The sequence below is a fragment of the Lepidochelys olivacea genome, assembly GCF_965140295.1.
Source record: "Lepidochelys olivacea isolate rLepOli2 genome assembly, chromosome: 3".
NCBI classification, from domain to species: Eukaryota; Metazoa; Chordata; order Testudines; family Cheloniidae; genus Lepidochelys; species Lepidochelys olivacea.
In genome coordinates, this window is record NC_140413.1 from 208,477,036 (window position 1) to 208,495,762 (window position 18,727).

Sequence of the window (18,727 nt, forward strand, 5' to 3'; positions counted from 1 at the left end):
TAAAGACCTGAATTCAGCCACTGAATCTGACACTTATATGCTGTGTGAAACTAGGTGAGTTAGTAACCCCTCTGTACCTCTTGTCACTCATCTTTAATACAGAATTAATTATGCACACCCACCTTTGCAAAGGGCTTTGAAATCATAGAATCATAGAATATCAGGGTTGGAAGGGACCCCAGAAGGTCATCTAGTCCAACCCCCTGCTCGAAGCAGGACCAATTCCCAGTTAAATCATCCCAGCCAGGGCTTTGTCAAGCCTGACCTTAAAAACCTCTAAGGAAGGAGATTCTACCACCTCCCTAGGTAACGCATTCCAGTGTTTCACCACCCTCTTAGTGAAAAAGTTTTTTCCTAATATCCAATCTAAACCTCCCCCACTGCAACTTGAGACCATTACTCCTCGTTCTGTCATCTGCTACCATTGAGAACAGTCTAGAGCCATCCTCTTTGGAACCCCCTTTCAGGTAGTTGAAAGCAGCTATCAAATCCCCCCTCATTCTTCTCTTCTGCAGGCTAAACAATCCCAGCTCCCTCAGCCTCTCCTCATAACTCATGTGTTCCAGACCCCTAATCATTTTTGTTGCCCTTCGCTGGACTCTCTCCAATTTATCCACATCCTTCATGTAGTGTGGGGCCAAAAACTGGACACAGTACTCCAGATGAGGCCTCACCAATGTCGAATAGAGGGGAACGATCACGTCCCTCGATCTGCTCGCTATGCCCCTACTTATACATCCCAAAATGCCATTGGCCTTCTTGGCAACAAGGGCACACTGCTGACTCATATCCAGCTTCTCGTCCACTGTCACCCCGAGGTCCTTTTCTGCAGAACTGCTGCCTAGCCATTCGGTCCCTAGTCTGTAGCTGTGCATTGGGTTCTTCCGTCCTAAGTGCAGGACCCTGCACTTATCCTTATTGAACCTCATCAGATTTCTTTTGGCCCAATCCTCCAATTTGTCTAGGTCCTTCTGTATCCTATCCCTCCCCTCCAGCGTATCTACCACTCCTCCCAGTTTAGTATCATCCGCAAATTTGCTGAGAGTGCAATCCACACCATCCTCCAGATCATTTATGAAGATATTGAACAAAACCGGCCCCAGGACCGACCCTTGGGGCACTCCACTTGATACCGGCTGCCAACTAGACATGGAGCCATTGATCACTACCCGTTGAGCCCGACAATCTAGCCAGCTTTCTACCCACCTTATAGTGCATTCATCCAGCCCATACTTCCTTAACTTGCTGACAAGAATACTGTGGGAGACCGTGTCAAAAGCTTTGCTAAAGTCAAGAAACAATACATCCACTGCTTACCCTTCATCCACAGAACCAGTAATCTCATCATAAAAGGCGATTAGATTAGTCAGGCATGACCTTCCCTTGGTGAATCCATGCTGGCTGTTCCTGATCACTTTCCTCTCATGCAAGTGCTTCAGGATTGATTCTGAATCCAAGAACGAGAGAAACACTGTGTATGCTAAGCATTATTAGCCAGGCTTTTCAGATGAACAGAGGTTCAGTGACTTAACCAGGAAGCACTATGACATAGGAAACTAGATCCATTCTGAGTGAACATATATGATGCCTATGCACGTTACTAACTTAGCTTTTTAGTGAATGTACATACTTTGCAAAGTGTGCAGTGATTTGCTGCATTTTTTGGAGATGCAGAGTGAATGAGCCAATCCTCCACAATATCTCTGCCCCTATTGTCTTTACATAATGTGTATGAGCTGAGAATATGGCTCCATTTGCTCACTTTACAAGACCTACTCAGGTGCCTAAGAAAGGGCATTCTGATGGCATCTAGCCAAATAATTCCAGATTGTAGAATTTGTTTTCCTGCCATACATAAAATTCTGTTAAGAGAAGATTAAAAATTGTGTTCACCCTTAACTCTACACCTTTGTTCATATGCATTATTTTAGTCTCTTACTGCATGATCACACTTTTTCTCAAACAGTGCAACTGCTGCACACAAATCTCTTACCACTTCAACTTAAAGTTGTAACTTCTCTAGCTGTGAGCATTATTATTTATTATTTGTAGTGCATAGTAGCCCTAGGCATGGATCAGAATCCCATTGTGCTAGGTGTTTACAAACACAAAACAAAAATTTGGTTCCCACCCCGAAGGTCTTACATCCTATAAAGCAGGCTTTTATTGTGTAGGTAGGCCTGGCACTGCAAGGTGACATAAATGCAGTGTACTCTACGTGACAGCAGAGTGTAGCTAAATTAGTTGCAAACTCAAGACATGAATGGTCTGGGGCAAAATCAAATATCAGATCTCAGTTTTTTTGTAATCAGAGGTCCATAATGATTGATTATGCAAGATTTCATCTACTGGGGTGGACCTGCCTGTCTCCCAGGCTATATTAACTTAACTGCAAAAAATGTTCCCATTGGCCCCAGGGTGAAATCTCTGGTAGAGCATCTCCAATGGAATAGTACTGCCAAGGAGTCAGGCATCCACCAGTGGCCAGAGCCAGTGTAATGACAGAGGCCTCCTGGGATTCACCAGATTTGGAGGCAGGCCCCACAGCCTTTCTCATGTTGCATGGCAAACCACTGCATCTTCCCTGTAATAGGACTGTTAGATATATCTCTGCATGGGGAAATTTCCCCAACAAAAGCCCCTTTTCTCAGAGTTTAAACACTAAAGGAGGTGATTTGGCCCTGTTTGCATAAACCTGTTTGTGTGTGTGTGTCTCTCCCCCCTCCTTTTCCTGGTGTTTGTGTAAGAGCATTAAGGTTAGGGGCTTCTAGTTTTGAAAGTCCTGGCAATTTTTTTTATCTATAGGGCAGTGCTGTTCTATTTTTAAAGCTTTGATATGTTAAGAGTATTTGTGCGTCAGCATAGTGTCCGTTTCCTTTCTTAAGGAATTCAAGGGTGATTATTTATAAATCCTTGTAGAATAAGTTATTGTTCTTTTTTAGCTTTTAAATTGGTTGTATTGAAGGGAGAATTATCACATGAGCGGACATCCTGACTAAGTGGATTTGTCTGTATTTTTTTTACCTACAAATTGGTTAGTTATATAATATACATTATTTTTAAGACACTGATTTTGTTAGTAAGATAACACCTGTAATCAGAAACCAAAAGAAAAAAAAGTTAGATTTGTTTTGCTGTATTTACCTCAAATGGAACTATGCTGCTGTGAATTCTGTGGCTCTAAACACTGATTTCAAATTGTACAATAGCCATGAAATGTTAAAATTATGTGGAGGCATTCTACTCTTTGGTTTAAACCAAACATGTTTAGGGTTTAGTGTTTTAATTCTATGTAATGAAAATCATTCTGTGGAAACATTACCACTAATAGGCGAATAGTTAAATAGTTTTGTTCATGGTTTGAGTTAGGAGCCAAAAGTCAGGCATCTAAATAGGGGGCCTGATTTTCACATGTGCTGACTGCCTACAACTGCCATTGTTTGGCATCTAAAAATTCAAGTGCTCATAGTTACAGGGGCGGCAGGTTTGTAGAAATTTTGGTGGTGCCCAGAGCCTGCCTCCCCCAAACTCTGCCCCCCCCACCTGCCTAAGGCTCTGGGAGGGAGTTTAGGTGGGGGGAGGAGGTCTGGGGTGCTGGGGCAGGGGATTGGGGTGCAGGACGGATGAGAGTTTGGGTGAGGGAGGGGGTCTGGGGTACAGGATCTGGGATGGACTCTGGGTGCTTGGTGCAGGCTCCGGGCTGTGGCAGGGGGTGAGGGGTGCAGGCTCTGGGAGGGAATTTGGGGACAGAAGAGGGTGTGTGGGAAGGGGGTGGGGGTGCAGGTTCTGGGACGGAGTTTGGGTGCTGGGTGTAGGCTCTGGTCTGGGGCAAGGGGTGTGGAGGTGTAGGAGGGGGGTGAGGGATGCAGGCTCTGGGAGGGAGTGTGGAGAGCTGGGGTGCATGTTCTCGGAGGGAGGTTAGGGCTGGAGGGGGTGTGTGGGAAAGGGGTGGGGGTGCAGGCTCTGGGAGGGAGTGGAGGGGTGCAGCACTTACCTGTGGCTTCTAGGCAGGGCGGGCCAGGGGTCTCTGCGCGCTGCTACCCCCAGGCGCTGCCCCCGCAGCTTCCCATTGGACGCAGAGGCACTTGGGGCAGGACACAGACCCACGCCGCCCCAGGGGCTGCAGGGAGGGGCTGGCAGCCACATGGAGCAAGCAGGCAGGAAGCTCAGCTCCCCTACACTGCTGGTGGTGAGTGTGGGGCCCTGGGCTGTTTTTAAATGGCTTGGGGGACGCCTGGGGGGGCGCCTGCGGGAAGGCAGGGCCGAGGGAGAGACCTGGCCTTATATAGTGCTGGAGCCAGGCCCGTGGTGCCTGGACAGCAGGAATATTTCTGGTGCCCAGGCACCACGGGCCCACAGAACTCCCCACCCATGCATAGTTATGGATGTAAACACCTACCTTTTGGCACTCAAGTTTGAAAGCTTGGCACTCAAGCACTTTCCGTCCCACACTGAGTAAAGGGAAATCACCTATTTTCATAATTTGCATGACTGTCTTATTAAGGAGACAAGGTGGGTGAATTAATATCTTTTATTAGATCAACTTCCGTGGGTGAAAGAGACAAGCTTTTGAGCTTGCATACAGCTCTTCCTCAGGCCTGGGAAAAGTATTTAGAGTATCACAGCTAAATACAAGGTGGAACAGATAAGGAGCTAACACATGTTAGGAGAGACCATTTGGGGTGAAGTGGGCAGGGAACACCTCTATCATTCTACGACAAAGCAGGGTTAGCAGCGTGGGGGTGTTCTAAAGAGAGCTTGATGGAGGGGTGGTTGTGGTGGAAATCTGAGGGAGTGGAATGAACACAGGGGAAAAAAAAAAACCACCATATCACCTGTGGGCAAGCACTTTTTACAAAAACATCACTCCATATTTGACCTCTGAGTCCTCATCCTCAAAGGAAACATGCAGAACACCTTCAAAAGACGATCCTGGGAACTTAAATCCATTTCTGTTAAATTTCTGCTAAAGACCAAAAATCATGGACTTAAGACCGTATCTATGGCTTTGTCTACAACTTTTGTTGGTCAGGGGTCTGAGAAAAACACCCCCCTGACCAACATAAGTTTCACCAACAAAAGCGCCGGTATGGATAGCGCTTTGTTGGCAGGAAAAGCTCTCCCACTGGCATAGCTACCACCGCTCATTAGGGGCAGTTTAATTATGCTGGTGGGAGAGCTCTCACTGCTAAAAAGTTGTGCCATTTTTCTAGTCTGTAGTTTTCTGGCTTCAACTTCCAGCCATTGGATCTTGTTATATCTTTGTCTGCTAGACTGAAGAGCCCTCTTATCAAATATCTGTTCCCACTGTAGATACTTTCAGCCTGTGATCAGTAACCCCAACCTTCTCTTTGGTAAACTAAATATAAATTGAACTCCTTGAGTATATCAGTATATGACATGTTTTCCAATCCTTTCATCATCCGTGTGGCTCTTCTCTGAACCCTCTCTAATTTTTCAACACTTTTCTTGAAGTGTGGACAGCAGAAATGGACACACTGGTCCAGCAGTGGTCACACTAGTGATGGAATTAGGAAGAAACATCTCCCTATGAAAAAGTTATTCCATAATAGCCCATTATAGGGTTTCTTACACATTCTTTTGAAACATCTGGCACTAGTCACTGTCAGAGATTGGGTGCTAGACTAGATGACTTACTCATAAAATGGCATATATTTGTGTATTTGTAAAAATTCACTATTCGCAACATTGTAAGAATTTTTTCAAGTTCTTTTAATAATTGAGAGGAAAAGCAAGTGTTTTTCGTGAATAATTTTAAAATGTAGTTGAAATTGATTTTATTCATTCTGCCTTGGATTACCATGCCAAAAGTTCTAAAATGTCAGTAAAATAACAAGGAAATGTTGAGTGTACTGTATAACAGGTATCCATTAATAGTCCGAGTGTTCTCAAGTACACTTAGGTTTAAAGAAAACCATTGACTTTGAATCCTTGTGAAGTATTATAATTAGCGAATTTGTTGAAATTAAAGCAATGGGTTTTTTGTGTGTCCTAGACCCAAATTTTGTTCGGACATTTCTCACAACATATAGATCCTTCTGCAAACCTCAAGAATTATTGAGTCTTCTGATAGAAAGGTATGTGACTTTTTTGTATCTTCACTGCAGTGCTTGCTGCACTAGTCCATATGAGGAGGGATTTTTTTTTTTTTTTTAATGTGGAGTAGGATTAAAAATGTTTTTGTTTTTAAAATGTAACATTTTAAAAAGATGGCTTCAATTTTTGTCACTGGTTTCTCTTAGAAGTTCAAATCCAAGGATTATAAAGTCCAAAAGATTGATCCTCAACTGGTATAAATTGATATAGTTCCATTGAAGTCGGTGGAGTTACTCTGAGTTACACCAGATGAGGATCTTGCCCCAAAGGTTTTGTCATTTTGCAGTCTGTATTGGCACATACTGTGTTGCTATCCTCTATTTTATGTAGTGGCATAAGATAGATATTTTTTCCAATTTAGTAAGTGGTTGCTCTATGCTTACTAACTGGTAAGGACTTGGTTTAATGAAAACCCTCTAAACTTTTTGTCTAGCAGGGGAGAAAGCAGAGGTATCTTCAGTTGAATCAAACTCTTAATAGTTTTGTTAGTGCATGTTCTGAGAAAGGTTAACCCAAAAAATTACTGGTTCCTATTTACATCATTTAAATTAATGTAAAGGTTTAGACTTTTTTGTTTGTCCCATGCTAGGTTTGAAATTCCAGAGCCTGAGCCAACAGAAGCTGATCGTATAGCTATGGAGAATGGAGACCAGCCTCTTAGTGCAGAGTTAAAACGATTTAGGAAAGAATATATACAACCTGTACAACTGCGGTGAGTATTAGAGAAATGCAGATAAAACTTCTCCTTCGTAGAGTGCCTCTGCAGATTCCCACAAGGAGTCTCTTGTCATTCGTCATGAGCCACGGAGCCACTGACACAGTGGTAAAGTGTTTAGTTTGTATCCAACAATCAGGAACCTGATTCCCACCTAGTAACACATCCTCAGTTTCATTGATTCAGCTTATAAAACAGTTATAGAACCACAAAGCTCCTTTCTTTACAGTAGATAGCTCATTGGATAATAGCAACAAAAAAAAAATGTTATTTTCTTATAAATGGAGTTTTCTGAATGTATTGCCCCTGCAGATGCATGTTGATCCCTCCCACCTGCTGTATACTTTGGAATCCTTCTGAAGACTCTGAGATAAAGGAGAAGTGAGGACAGGTTAAGGGGTCAGCTTTTATGAAGTCTTAGGTTCTAGAATGCTACGATGCAAATTAGGCACTAATGCTCCCTAACGGGTTTTCTGAAATCTGTGCTTCTGTGGCTTGAGGCATGGAGCAGCAAGGCTACTGTAGACTCAGTTATACTGGCAAACCTGCACTTTTGCCTGTGTAGCTTGTTTCACTCAGGGAGCTATAATAAGCTATGCTGGCAAAATCTCAGGCATGGTCTACACTACAGCTGCCGGTCGATCTAAGCGACGCAATGTGAGTTATGTTAGTAGCGTAACTCAAGTCGATGTCGCTTATATCTACTTACCACAGGGTCCACACTACGCTATGTCGACGGGAGATGCTCTCCCGCCGACATTGCTTCCGCTTCTCGTTGAGGTGGAGTACAGAAATCGATGGGAGAGCGCTCTCCCATCAATTGAGTGTGTCGTCACTAGACCCGCTAAATCGATGCCACTGCATCAATTGCAGCAACACCGATTGAGCTCCATAGTGAAGACAAGCCCTCAGTTTTGCCAGTATAGGCTGCATCCACTCTAGAGGTGCTTTGCCAGGATAGTATATTGCTACATTTATACCAGCAAAGCACTCCTAATGTAGATGTGACCTAAGTAAGTAACATTGTTTTCTAATTGACAGCATTATTCAGAGCTTTCAGGTGAAACTAATATATAAATGTTTTCAAGGCAAGAACTAGCTGTGTGCATTCTTTTGTGAATATTGAATGTGAAATGAAAACTCTATATTAGCTGTAATTGTTCCCTTGGTTTACCCTCCTGTATGGTCTAATTCTTACAGTAGCACCTGGAGATCCCATCTAAGCCATAGTGCGAGGCATTGTCAGACATAGACTAACACAATCTCTTCCCACAGAGTTTATAATCTCTCCTTTAACGTTGTAGAGTGTTAAATGTATGCCGACACTGGGTAGAACACCACTTCTATGACTTTGAGAGAGATGTAGATCTTTTGCACCGATTGGAAGAATTCATTGGGACAGTAAGAGGTATTTATGATTACAATAGATATCAGCGTTTTAAAATATGTCCAGTGTTAGACATCTTTGTTATGTGGTGATGCTCCCTTACGGTCAGTGGATGAAGGAAAATTAAATGTTGGGCGCTTATGATGACTTATGTTACTCAGTGCATACCCTGAATTAACCTTTATTTAAAAATCAACTGCTGTTTTCATTCCCAGAAATACGGTGCCTATTCAGAAAAATATGATCCATGTTACTTAACTCTGATGGCCAAAATATAATTCTAGTTATATTGAAAATGAACTGCTATAATTGAAAAATGCCAGCAACTGAGTAGGTAGTTTTGAAAGCAGGTCAAAATAGTCTTTGGTCACCTGCTTATTGGGGGAAATCCCTTTAGCTATAGTTAGGAGTAACTTTCATAAAAGCTCAATGGAGGAAACAGTGTACTCTAGAGCAGGGAGTCTCAGGCTGTTTCACAGTGTGAACCACATCTTGAGAGGTTATCGCATAGGCTGCCTCCCCCCAGTTCATAAATTGTGTAGCAAACCTTCCCCATTCATTTTCAATAACGAAACATCCCTGTGGCAGCTACAGCAGTTGCATAAAGGAAAAGATTGTTAGAAAAGTGTTTTAATGTATATTTAGCAGCTTGAAACAGGAAGAGAACAAGCATGTGACTAATCAGTTCACTGTGGATTGTCAGCAAATTCTGTAGACTGGCCAGTTTGGAAATCTTTGGTCTTGTGGACAGAGCATAAGACTGGAATGCAGGAGTTTGAGTGATTGCATGTGTCCATTCCACTTGAGGTGTGTGCACACCCAGTGCACTAGATTTTTCCCTTAGTGATACCTGTTGGCACAGGACATATGCCCTTTTCTACCCTACACTGCTGTGCAATGTTATGAAGGGCAGAGCTGCCCCCAACCTCCCCTCTGTTCCTTCTTACCACTCATGACGGTAGACAGAGCATGGTAGCTTGCTCTTGCAAGTGGTTTTTTTCCCTTGCTGGGAATTTGTTTTTCTAGTATCTGTAGCTGGTATTCATCTAGTAGTTTTATAGTTAGTTTAGATATGTTTAATTTATTTAGTATTGTTCTTGGTGTATATTTTGGTTTCCACTTGTCTGGGGGCTGACGCCCAGTACCAAGGCATCACTCGGTCTCCAGGCTTCAAGCCTTGCACCAAATGCTATGAATTGATGCCAATAAGTGACCTGCTTTACAGGCATCTGAAGTGCCTCGGGGAGACTAATGTCCGGGACAGATGCCAAATCTGCAGGGACTTTAATCCACAAACTAAAAGTGAAAGAAAGGTGAGACTATGTAACTGTCTCATGGAGATGGCACTGTGTCCACCTTCAGAGCTTTCCTGCTCAGATTGGGCACCAAGCGCCTTTACTTCTGTTAGGCGTGCTTCTCTGGACATTGTAGAGTCTCAGCACCCATCTTCTTTCCTGGTGCTAAGGAAGAAACAATGGTAGGGTGAGTTGAAGGATCCACCCTCTAAGAGATTGAGGTCCCCACCACTGTCAACCAACAAGCAGGCTGGGAAATAGGAAAGAAAGCCCTTGATGAGGAGACACTCTCTGTTGCAAATAGCACGTTAGGCAGGGTCGTTTACTCCGGAACAGATGCTGTTGAGACTGACCACTACTGGAGCACCATCACAGCCAGGGGTGCCGACCTCTTCAGTGCAGCAGCGTCAAGGGAACCTCTCAATGCCGGAGGCATAAGATGCGGCACGCAATCTCCTGCCTCTGTCAGTTCCAGCTTCACCAGCGGTTTAGGAGACTTCTTGTCTGGCACCAGTGAACATTCATTCTGACCCACCTGCAGGTAGAGCTCAGCTGTTGGGCACCTTCAGACCATCCTGCACCTGCTTGCAGGTGCTGTCAAGGGCCAAGCCTAGCATGCTTTCTTTGGTAGCATCTTCTGAGTGTCACCATTGCTTCTTGGCACTGAGAGATACTGCTCCTCCCTGATAAGGTGACTCGGGTTTATCACCTGAATAGTCGCTCTTTCATCCTTGATATGCAGCTGACATTCTGCATTGGTCGGTGGGCATGGAGCTGTGGTGGGGAAGAAGCTGAGGTCCTGTGCCCTACCATTGGCCATATTGAAACCCGGGGGGGATTCCCTCCCACCACTAGATCCTCTCTGCACCCGCCTCCCTCCAGATCCTCAAGCAGTGGTTGTAATAGTTCACTGGAGGAGGCATGAAAGGTCAGGTCCGGAACCATGTTTGGTACCGAACAAGAACAAACTGGCCCAGTGGAATTGTGAAGGGAGGCTCCACCTCTGTTGAAGAGGGTTGCTTCCTCCCTGGAATTACAGGTAGAAGTAGTTCAGATAAGCATGCACAGATTGGACATTTTGGGGTCAGCAGGGGCCTCCTGAGCGGCTCTCTCCATAAATGAGGATATTGTAGAACCCACAAAGGTGTTGTGGCAAACACCTTCATTGCCATCTACAGCCAGTAGGACTGAGAGGAGGTCTTAAACGCTCTGAACTGATGAGTGTACACTGCCAATGTACATATGAGAGTTCCTTTTGTTCCTCTACAATCAGCATTGACTCCGGTTACAGAGACTTCTTCCCTAGGTTGGGAAACCCACCTGGGGATTCTCTGGTCTGGCCAGAAGATAGGTAGCTTTCCACATAAATGTGAGGTTGTTGAGAGCTCTCCACTTGGCTTGTCACGCTTTCCTTCCCCACAGAAAAGAAGAAATTTCCTAGTTCTTATGGACAATACAGCAGCAATGATCTCTCTGAACAGACTAGGAGGGGCCAGATCGAATCTCCTGTGCTAAGAGGCAGTACAGCTTTGGTAGTTTTGTAACACCAATACACTTCACCCCAAACACCTTCTGGGTATTCAGAATACTTTATCAGATTGCTTGAGCAGGTCTTTCACCAGTCTCCATGAGTAGTATCTCCAGCCAGATACAGTAAGAGTAATTTTTCAAGCATAGAGGTTCCTTATGTAGACCTGTTTACAACTCGTCACATCTGAAAGTGTCAGCAGTTTTTTTGTTTTCTTTTGTTTTTAAGAGTGGGTCACAATCCAGCATCCCTGACAGATGCTTTTCTGTTACCCTGAAGGACAGACTCATGTATGCTTACCCTCCAGTTCTGCTCCTCCCCAGAGTATTATTAAAAATCAAGCAGGATCATGCTCGTACAATCCTCATAACACCAGTGGGGCCTTGCCAATAATGGTTCTCCACTCTGCTGAGCCTCTCAACTTGGGCTCTGCTGACATAACCTCCAGAATCAGACCTGATCTCTCAGAACTACAGTCACCTCCTTCATCCTAACCAGTGACTCTTCATTTTACAGCCGGGATATTCTGTGGAAAGTACCTCAGAAGGTCCGTCCAAGGAATGTGCAAAACATTCTTTTGAATAGCAGGAAACCACCTACTAGGTACACTTACCTGTTGAAGTGAAAGCAGTTCTTCTTGTGGTCTCAGCAGGAAAGGGTTTCTCCACTCTGGGTTCCTATACAGCATATCCTGGACTATTTGTTACAGCTGAAACATCAAGGTCTTTCCATCAGTTCCATCAGAGTTCACCTAGCAGCTATCTCCACTTTCCACCCTCCAATTGCAGATCACGCTGTATTCTCCAAACCAGTGTCACTCAGGTTCTTAAAGGATCTGGACCATTTATTTCTCCAAGTGGAGTATCCCATCCCTCCTTGGGACTTAAATCTGGTGTTTTTAAGTCTTATGGGTCTTCCCTTTGATCAGTTGGCTACCTGTTCGTTACTTCATCTTTTAACGAAAGTGAACTTTGTGGTGACAATTCTCTCCACAGAGAGTAGGAAAATTGCAAGCCTTGGTGTCTGACCCACCTTTATACAGTCTTTTACAAAGACAAAATGTACTTATGCCCACATAGACAGGTTGAGGGTGGCTCTGCCCCACAGGTACCGCTAATGGAAGGATCGTCAATGCTAGCACACTGGCCATGCACACACCTGAAGTGGAATGAACATGGTCAACACATCTCAAAGAACAACAGTTACAGAAAAGGTTAGTAACTGTTTTTTCTGGGGTTCAGTTTTCCCTTCAGTTCCCTGTGTGAAACTCCCATTAATTCAGAAGGAATTACATACGTGCTACTACCAGGATCACTGGGCTCCTGCTACTATTTCTAGCTTTGCTGCTGCTTGGTTTTGTGTGAGTGAAACCCTGCTGTGCTTGTTTGCCCTTCTTTAAATTTGGGAGAATGCTTACTTACCTCAGAGTACTGAGGTATAATGTTTGTAACGTGGAGATTTAAAAAATGACATTGGCCTCTTTGAAGAAACATAGAATTAAAAGCATTAAATAAATGTTAACAATGTCTCTTTATTCCAGGTAAAGCTATGAAGAAATGGGTCGAATCAATCACAAAGATAATCTACCGGAAAAAGCAGGCACAGGCCATTGGGCCAAGCCACAATATTACTTTTGAAAGTTCACCTCCTGCAATTGAGTGGCATATAAGCAAGCCAGGACAGCCAGAAACTTTTGACTTGCTCACTTTGCACCCAATAGAAATTGCTCGACAGCTCACTTTACTCGAGTCAGATCTTTACAGGTATTTGTCCTCCATTGAAAAACTGAAAGTACTATACCACATTATTGCACAAACCCAAAATAGTCCCAAAATTACTTCTGCAGGCCTTCTGTACAGATCCCCACTATTGGCATGCCCCCTTGACATATGTTGTGTGTTAGGTCATTAATTACGCTGCAAAGGAGTTTAAAGATGCACCACAAAGTGAAAATATTTGTATGTTTATATCATGGACATCAAGGTATCTAAGCACCTATAATTAATGCATACTATTAATTTCACTATAGTAGAGGAGAATAGCTCCTGATACTTTGATATTTCCACAATGGGCAAATCTTTGAGAACCAGTTAAACCATTTCCCTTCATATCCTAGTTTGTAAAGCGTATTATGAACCACAGAGAATCCAACAGCAGTTTGTGAGAGGGGTGTCAATGAGGTTTAGACCTCATACTTCATTTAGAACAGGGGTCTCAAACACGCGGCGCGCAACGTTATTTTCTGTGGCCCGCCAGCTCCCCACGGGGGGCCCCTCCCACCCCCCAAGCATTTACCTAGAGCGGCTCTGGCCCGGTGTGCACCGGGGCAGGGCAGACTCCCTCTCTCCGTGCCTGCCTGCCGTGCCCCCGCACCGCTCCAGGAAGCGGCCAGGACATGGGGGAGGGGGCCAATGGGAGCTTCGGGGGAGGTACCTGGAGGAGCGGCCAGGGCAACACACAGACCCCTGTGGCCCACCCTCCCAGGTCCCGGCTGCTTCCCGGAGCAGCGCGGGGGCAGGGCAGGCAGGCAGGGAGCCTGCCCTTCCCCCAGTGCACTCCAGACCGAACCTGCCCCCGAACCCCTCCTGCAGCCGAACCCCCTGCCCTGAGCCCCTTCCTGCACCCCAACCCCCTGCCCTGAGCCCCCTGACGCACCCTGCATACCTCCTGCACCCCCTGGAGGCAGGTAGGGAATGGAGTTGTGGTGGGGATTTCAGGGAAGGGGTGGGAAGAGGCCAGGCAGAGGCAGGGCCTCATGGAAGGGGTGGAGTGGGGGCGGGGCAGCGGGGGGTAGGAGTGGTCAGTGGTGCGGCCCTCGGGCCAATGTACCAGTCCTCATGTGGCCCTCGTGGTCATTTGAGTTTGAGACCCCTGATTTAGATGAAAGGCAGTTACTATTAATATCAGGTTTCAGAGTAGCAGCCGTGTTAGTCTGTATCCGCAAAAAGAACAGGAGGACTTGTGGCACCTTAGAGACTAACCAAGTTATTAGAGCATAAGCTTTCATGGGCTACAGCCCACTTCGTCGGATGCATAGAATGGAACATATAATAAGATAGAGATAGATAGGTATACACACAGAAAAGTTGGAAGTTACCATACAAACTGTGAGGGGCTAATTAGTTAAGATGAGCTATTATCAGCAGGAGAAAAAAAACCTTTGTAGTGATAATCAAGATGGGGGGAGGGATAGCTCAGTGGTTTGAGCATTGGCCTGCTAAACCCAGGGTTGTGAGTTCAGTCCTTGAGGGGGCCATTTAGGGATCTGGGGCAACTATGGGGGATTGGTCCTGCTTTGAGCAGGGGGTTGGACTAGATGACCTCCTGAAGTCCCTTCCAACCCTGATATTCTATGATTCTATGACCCATTTAGACAGTTGACATCAACTGTCTAAATGAGCCATCTTGATTATCACTACAAAAGTTTTTTTTCTCCTGCTGATAATAGCTCATCTTAACTAATTAGCCTCTCACAGTTTGTATGGTAACTTCCAACTTATCTGTGTGTATGTGTGTGTGTATATATACACACGTGTGTGTGTGTGTGTGTGTGTGTATATATATATATATATATAAAAATATCTTGCTATATGTTCCATTCTATGCAGCCGATGAAGTGGGCTGTAGCCCACAAAAGCTTATGCTCTAATAAATTTGTCAGTCTCTAAGGTGCCGCAAGTACTCCTGTTCTTTTTATTATTAATGTGTGTGTTTAAATATTTGTTAATTGATACCGTGATGCAAAGAGCAAACAGAAGCAAAGGAATACCAATCATTTTCTTCATTCAGTGAGTATTTTGATTTTGAGATCATGGTAGTTCACAATAAGCTAAGTATTTTTTTCAAGCAGTGGTCCTTCACTAAATTAAAATTCACTGATAATTAAGACTTTTTTTGGAATAATGGTAGTCTTTTTAAAAAGTTTTATATTATTGTGCTTTATTTTTATTTTTTTTATAATTTCTTTTAGAGCTGTGCAGCCATCAGAACTAGTTGGAAGTGTGTGGACCAAGGAAGATAAAGAAATTAATTCTCCCAACCTTCTCAAAATGATACGGCACACCACTAATCTCACTTTGTGGTTTGAAAAGTAAGGGTGTTCTTTGTTCATTTTTTAAATCTCTACTTTGGAATGTTAGTGGATATATGTAGTTCATTCAGATGCTTCCTGAGAGGTAACCTTAGGAGAAATTTTGCCTTGGCGAATCCTCTACTTGAGCAATGGCTAAATGTTTGTTTGTCTCTGAGAACAACTACTTGTAAGTAGGCTTGGCAGAATTTGATTTTAATTTTTATTATAATTTTGACAGAAAATGTGTTTTTTAAGCACTGGTTTTGATTTAAAAAACGATAAAAGTGTTCACAGTTGCACAAAATTATGGGTTTTAAGCAATTTTTTTTCAATTTTTATCTATGTAAACTTTCACAATTGTGGAAAATTATGCAAGGGTGTCAAACAATAATTTAATGATCATAGATGTTGGGTTTCAGATAGTTAAAGCTTTATAACTGTTAAAACACAAATTGTCAACATCACATGTCAAAATACACAAAGTAAATATCCTTAAATGAAACTGTAAGTTCTCAAGCAGCATTTTTCTTGCTTTGTCTGTCTATAAACTTTTATTATCATCAATGGAAATATTTTTGTGTTGGTTTGTGTGTATGTTGAAATCAACATTTATCAGCTTTTATTGATAAAAATCCAATCCTTCGAAGACTACTTCTAATATTCCCAGCTTTTTAACCTGAGAAATGGGACCTAACTTGTTCTAAATCTCCCTCCTGTTGTTGGTGGGCCTTTTTGGATCTGTTGAAACATTTCAGAAGGGTACACTTTGTGCTATAGCTGAATCTTTGTTGCTTGGCAGAGTTCTGGCTCTGTTTTATTTCTACAAAATTAGCATTCTGTTTTTGTACTCAGATGCATCGTAGAAACAGAAAACCTAGAGGAAAGAGTAATTGTAGTGAGTCGGATAATTGAGATCCTGCAAGTTTTTCAGGAGCTGAATAACTTCAATGGTGTTCTTGAAGTTGTCAGTGCTATGAACTCTTCACCTGTGTATAGACTGGATCACACATTTGAGGTAGGTTATAATGTTTTCAGTTTTCAATCTAGAAATTGTGTTATAGTTAAGTTACATTCTGTTACTATAAATGCTTCTCCTTTCAATAGCACATTAAGGGTGGTAACGGGCTCTTGCACTTTGAAGGAGCCTTTGCTTTTGTACTTAATGTTCATGCTATCTGGACTCAGCCACTGCCAATCACAAGACAGAGCAGAGACTAAAAGGGGCTGAGGAGAATAAAGCAGAAAACTAGAGTGAAGGACTAAAGCAGAGAGATGGATGGGAGTTAAAACCTGAAAGAAACTGAGGAAGAACAAAAAGAAAAGGAGGACTTGTGGCACCTTAGAAACTAACAAATTTATTTGAGCATAAGCTTTCGTGAGCTACAGCTCACTTCATCGGATGCGTTCAGTGGACGAACAGTGTCTTGAAGGGAAGATGAAGGAAAAACATTTCAACTAAAATTTTTTTAAAAATATTCAATACAGAAATTTTACGAATAAGGGGAAACAGTTAATGAAAAATATGGAAGAATCGATGTACCAAGACTCAAAACTGAAGGAAAAGAAATGGGATGTAGGAAATATTTGTTAAAGCTCCTTGTTAGACTTTCTAAAAAATGCTGTTTTATTACAGGGTCAGAGCAAATACTACAGTTAAAGGTTGCAAAACGATCACTATTATAACTCCTTATTTTCAGATGCTTACAGCTTTCTACAACTTTTTTGCCTTTTGGGCTGAATTTCTGACCAAAGATGAATGTTTCTGGAAATGTTTACTAAAATTCCTTCAATCACTTTTGAGTTGTTGGTGAGGAAAAAACCCAATGATGGTGAATCCCCAGACGTACTGCACATGTGTGCATAGGTATATTTGTAGTGCTGTACCTAGTCCTCTGAACTCCTCCAATTATGACTTCAGTTGTTTGCATCATCTGAGGATTTAGTCCTCCGTGTAGGTCATTTGATGTCGGGGATCAGCTGAGCCATTGGCAAGGACTACATACCTGTGCATAAAGCAGGAAAAGCGAATACTTCAACAATATGCAGACTGCACCACGAATATAAGTGTGCAGCGTCCCTGGCTTCCTCAAGGGAAGTAAAATCACCATGGAAGATTGAATGAGAGTGTAAAATATAGTTATAAATTTCTGTGTAATGTCAGAGGTGGTTACCTGTCATTCCAGGGGTCCCCAAAGTGAATACAATGGTAAGTAAGGCAGAAAGACATGGCAAATCACCAGACCCCACTCCCTGAAACCAGTAACTGGCAAGATTGAAAATAAAAGGTGGTTTATCAGAAAGGCATAGGCAGATTGATCAGAGTAGTGGGTGTCTGGGGAAAGAGGTGGAACGCACCAGCCGCAGGAAGCAGGAAAAAAGTCTGCATCTTCTAGCAGGTTCCCTCCATACACTTCAGCATAGGATCCATACCCAGTTAATTGGGCTGCTTGACCTACACTGACATGGGAGTGCGTAACTGAATTTTCCATAGGTATTTGCAGGATTTAAAGGTTTTAGAGGTATACTACCAATATTATGATTGACAGGAAATCAAGGCTGCCCGCATCAATAATTTACTTAGCTACTATAATTATAATTAAGATTATGGTCAGGGGCTGAGGGGTATGTATGAAAGTCAGGCTTTTGTGAAGAGCCCTAGCTGACCTGGGTTGGAGGTTCAATGTCCTGATTCTTATACCCATATAGCTCTTTTCGTCTCTAGATCTCAAAGTATTAGTATCCCATTTTTCAGAAACTGAGGCTCAAAGCGGTTAAGGCCCAGAATTTTAAGGGTATTGAGATGTTGCTGTGCTGAGCATTGCAACACCAAACTGATTTAGGCTGTTTTATAACAACACATAAATGCCTTTAAAAATCTGAGCCTGTGACTTCCCCAGGGTCACACAACTAGGCAATGGCAGCTGTCAGTCCTGGTCTTGTGGATGGGGTACTGGACCACAGTGCCCTCCAAACTAACCTATCTGTGTATCTTTTCAGCAAATTCCAAGTCGACAGAAAAAGATTTTAGAAGAAGCTCATGAATTGAGTGAGGATCACTATAAGAAATATTTAGCAAAACTCAGGTCCATTAATCCTCCATGTGTGCCTTTCTTTGGTAAGTAGGTTTGATTCGGGATGAGCAGTATAAAAGAAATGTCAGTTAATGTTTGCCAAGGACGCGACAGAAATACAAGCAGAAGTGAGAAGTATATTTTAAAGGTTTCAGAGTAACAGCCCTGTTAGTCTGTATTCGCAAACAGAAAAGGAGTACTTGTGGCACCTTAGAGACTAACCAATTTATTTGAGCATAAGCTTTCGTGAGCTACAGCTCACTTCATCGGATGCATCCAATGAAGTGAGCTGTAGCTCACGAAAGCTTATGTTCAAATAAATTGGTTAGTCTCTAAGGTGCCACAAGTACTCCTTTTATATTTTAAAGGAACACTGAGCTTTAGGTCTAATCAGTTTTTTAAAAGAAGTTAAACTTAGTTTCAGCTGTCTCTGACTGTAACACATTTTCTCTCCCCTACTGGTATGTGAAAGAGCCACACAAATGTGCAGTATGACTGAATATGCAGAGAAAAGAATTTCTGACCATCTTGGCTAATAGATA

General features: G+C 43.1%; 1 protein-coding gene across 2 annotated transcripts in view; it reads left to right on the forward strand.

Annotated features, from left to right (window-relative positions):
- Positions 1-18,727, forward strand: part of SOS1 (SOS Ras/Rac guanine nucleotide exchange factor 1) — a 96,773-nt gene that overhangs the window by 64,813 nt on the left and 13,233 nt on the right. For both annotated transcript variants that reach the window (XM_084623412.1, XM_084623413.1), the window contains exons 11-17: positions 6,017-6,098; positions 6,707-6,829; positions 8,137-8,240; positions 12,583-12,805; positions 15,013-15,132; positions 15,967-16,129; positions 18,112-18,229. In XM_084623412.1, the coding sequence (XP_084479538.1) occupies positions 6,017-6,098; positions 6,707-6,829; positions 8,137-8,240; positions 12,583-12,805; positions 15,013-15,132; positions 15,967-16,129; positions 18,112-18,229 (933 nt within the window). The remainder of the gene's footprint in view (positions 1-6,016; positions 6,099-6,706; positions 6,830-8,136; positions 8,241-12,582; positions 12,806-15,012; positions 15,133-15,966; positions 16,130-18,111; positions 18,230-18,727) is intronic.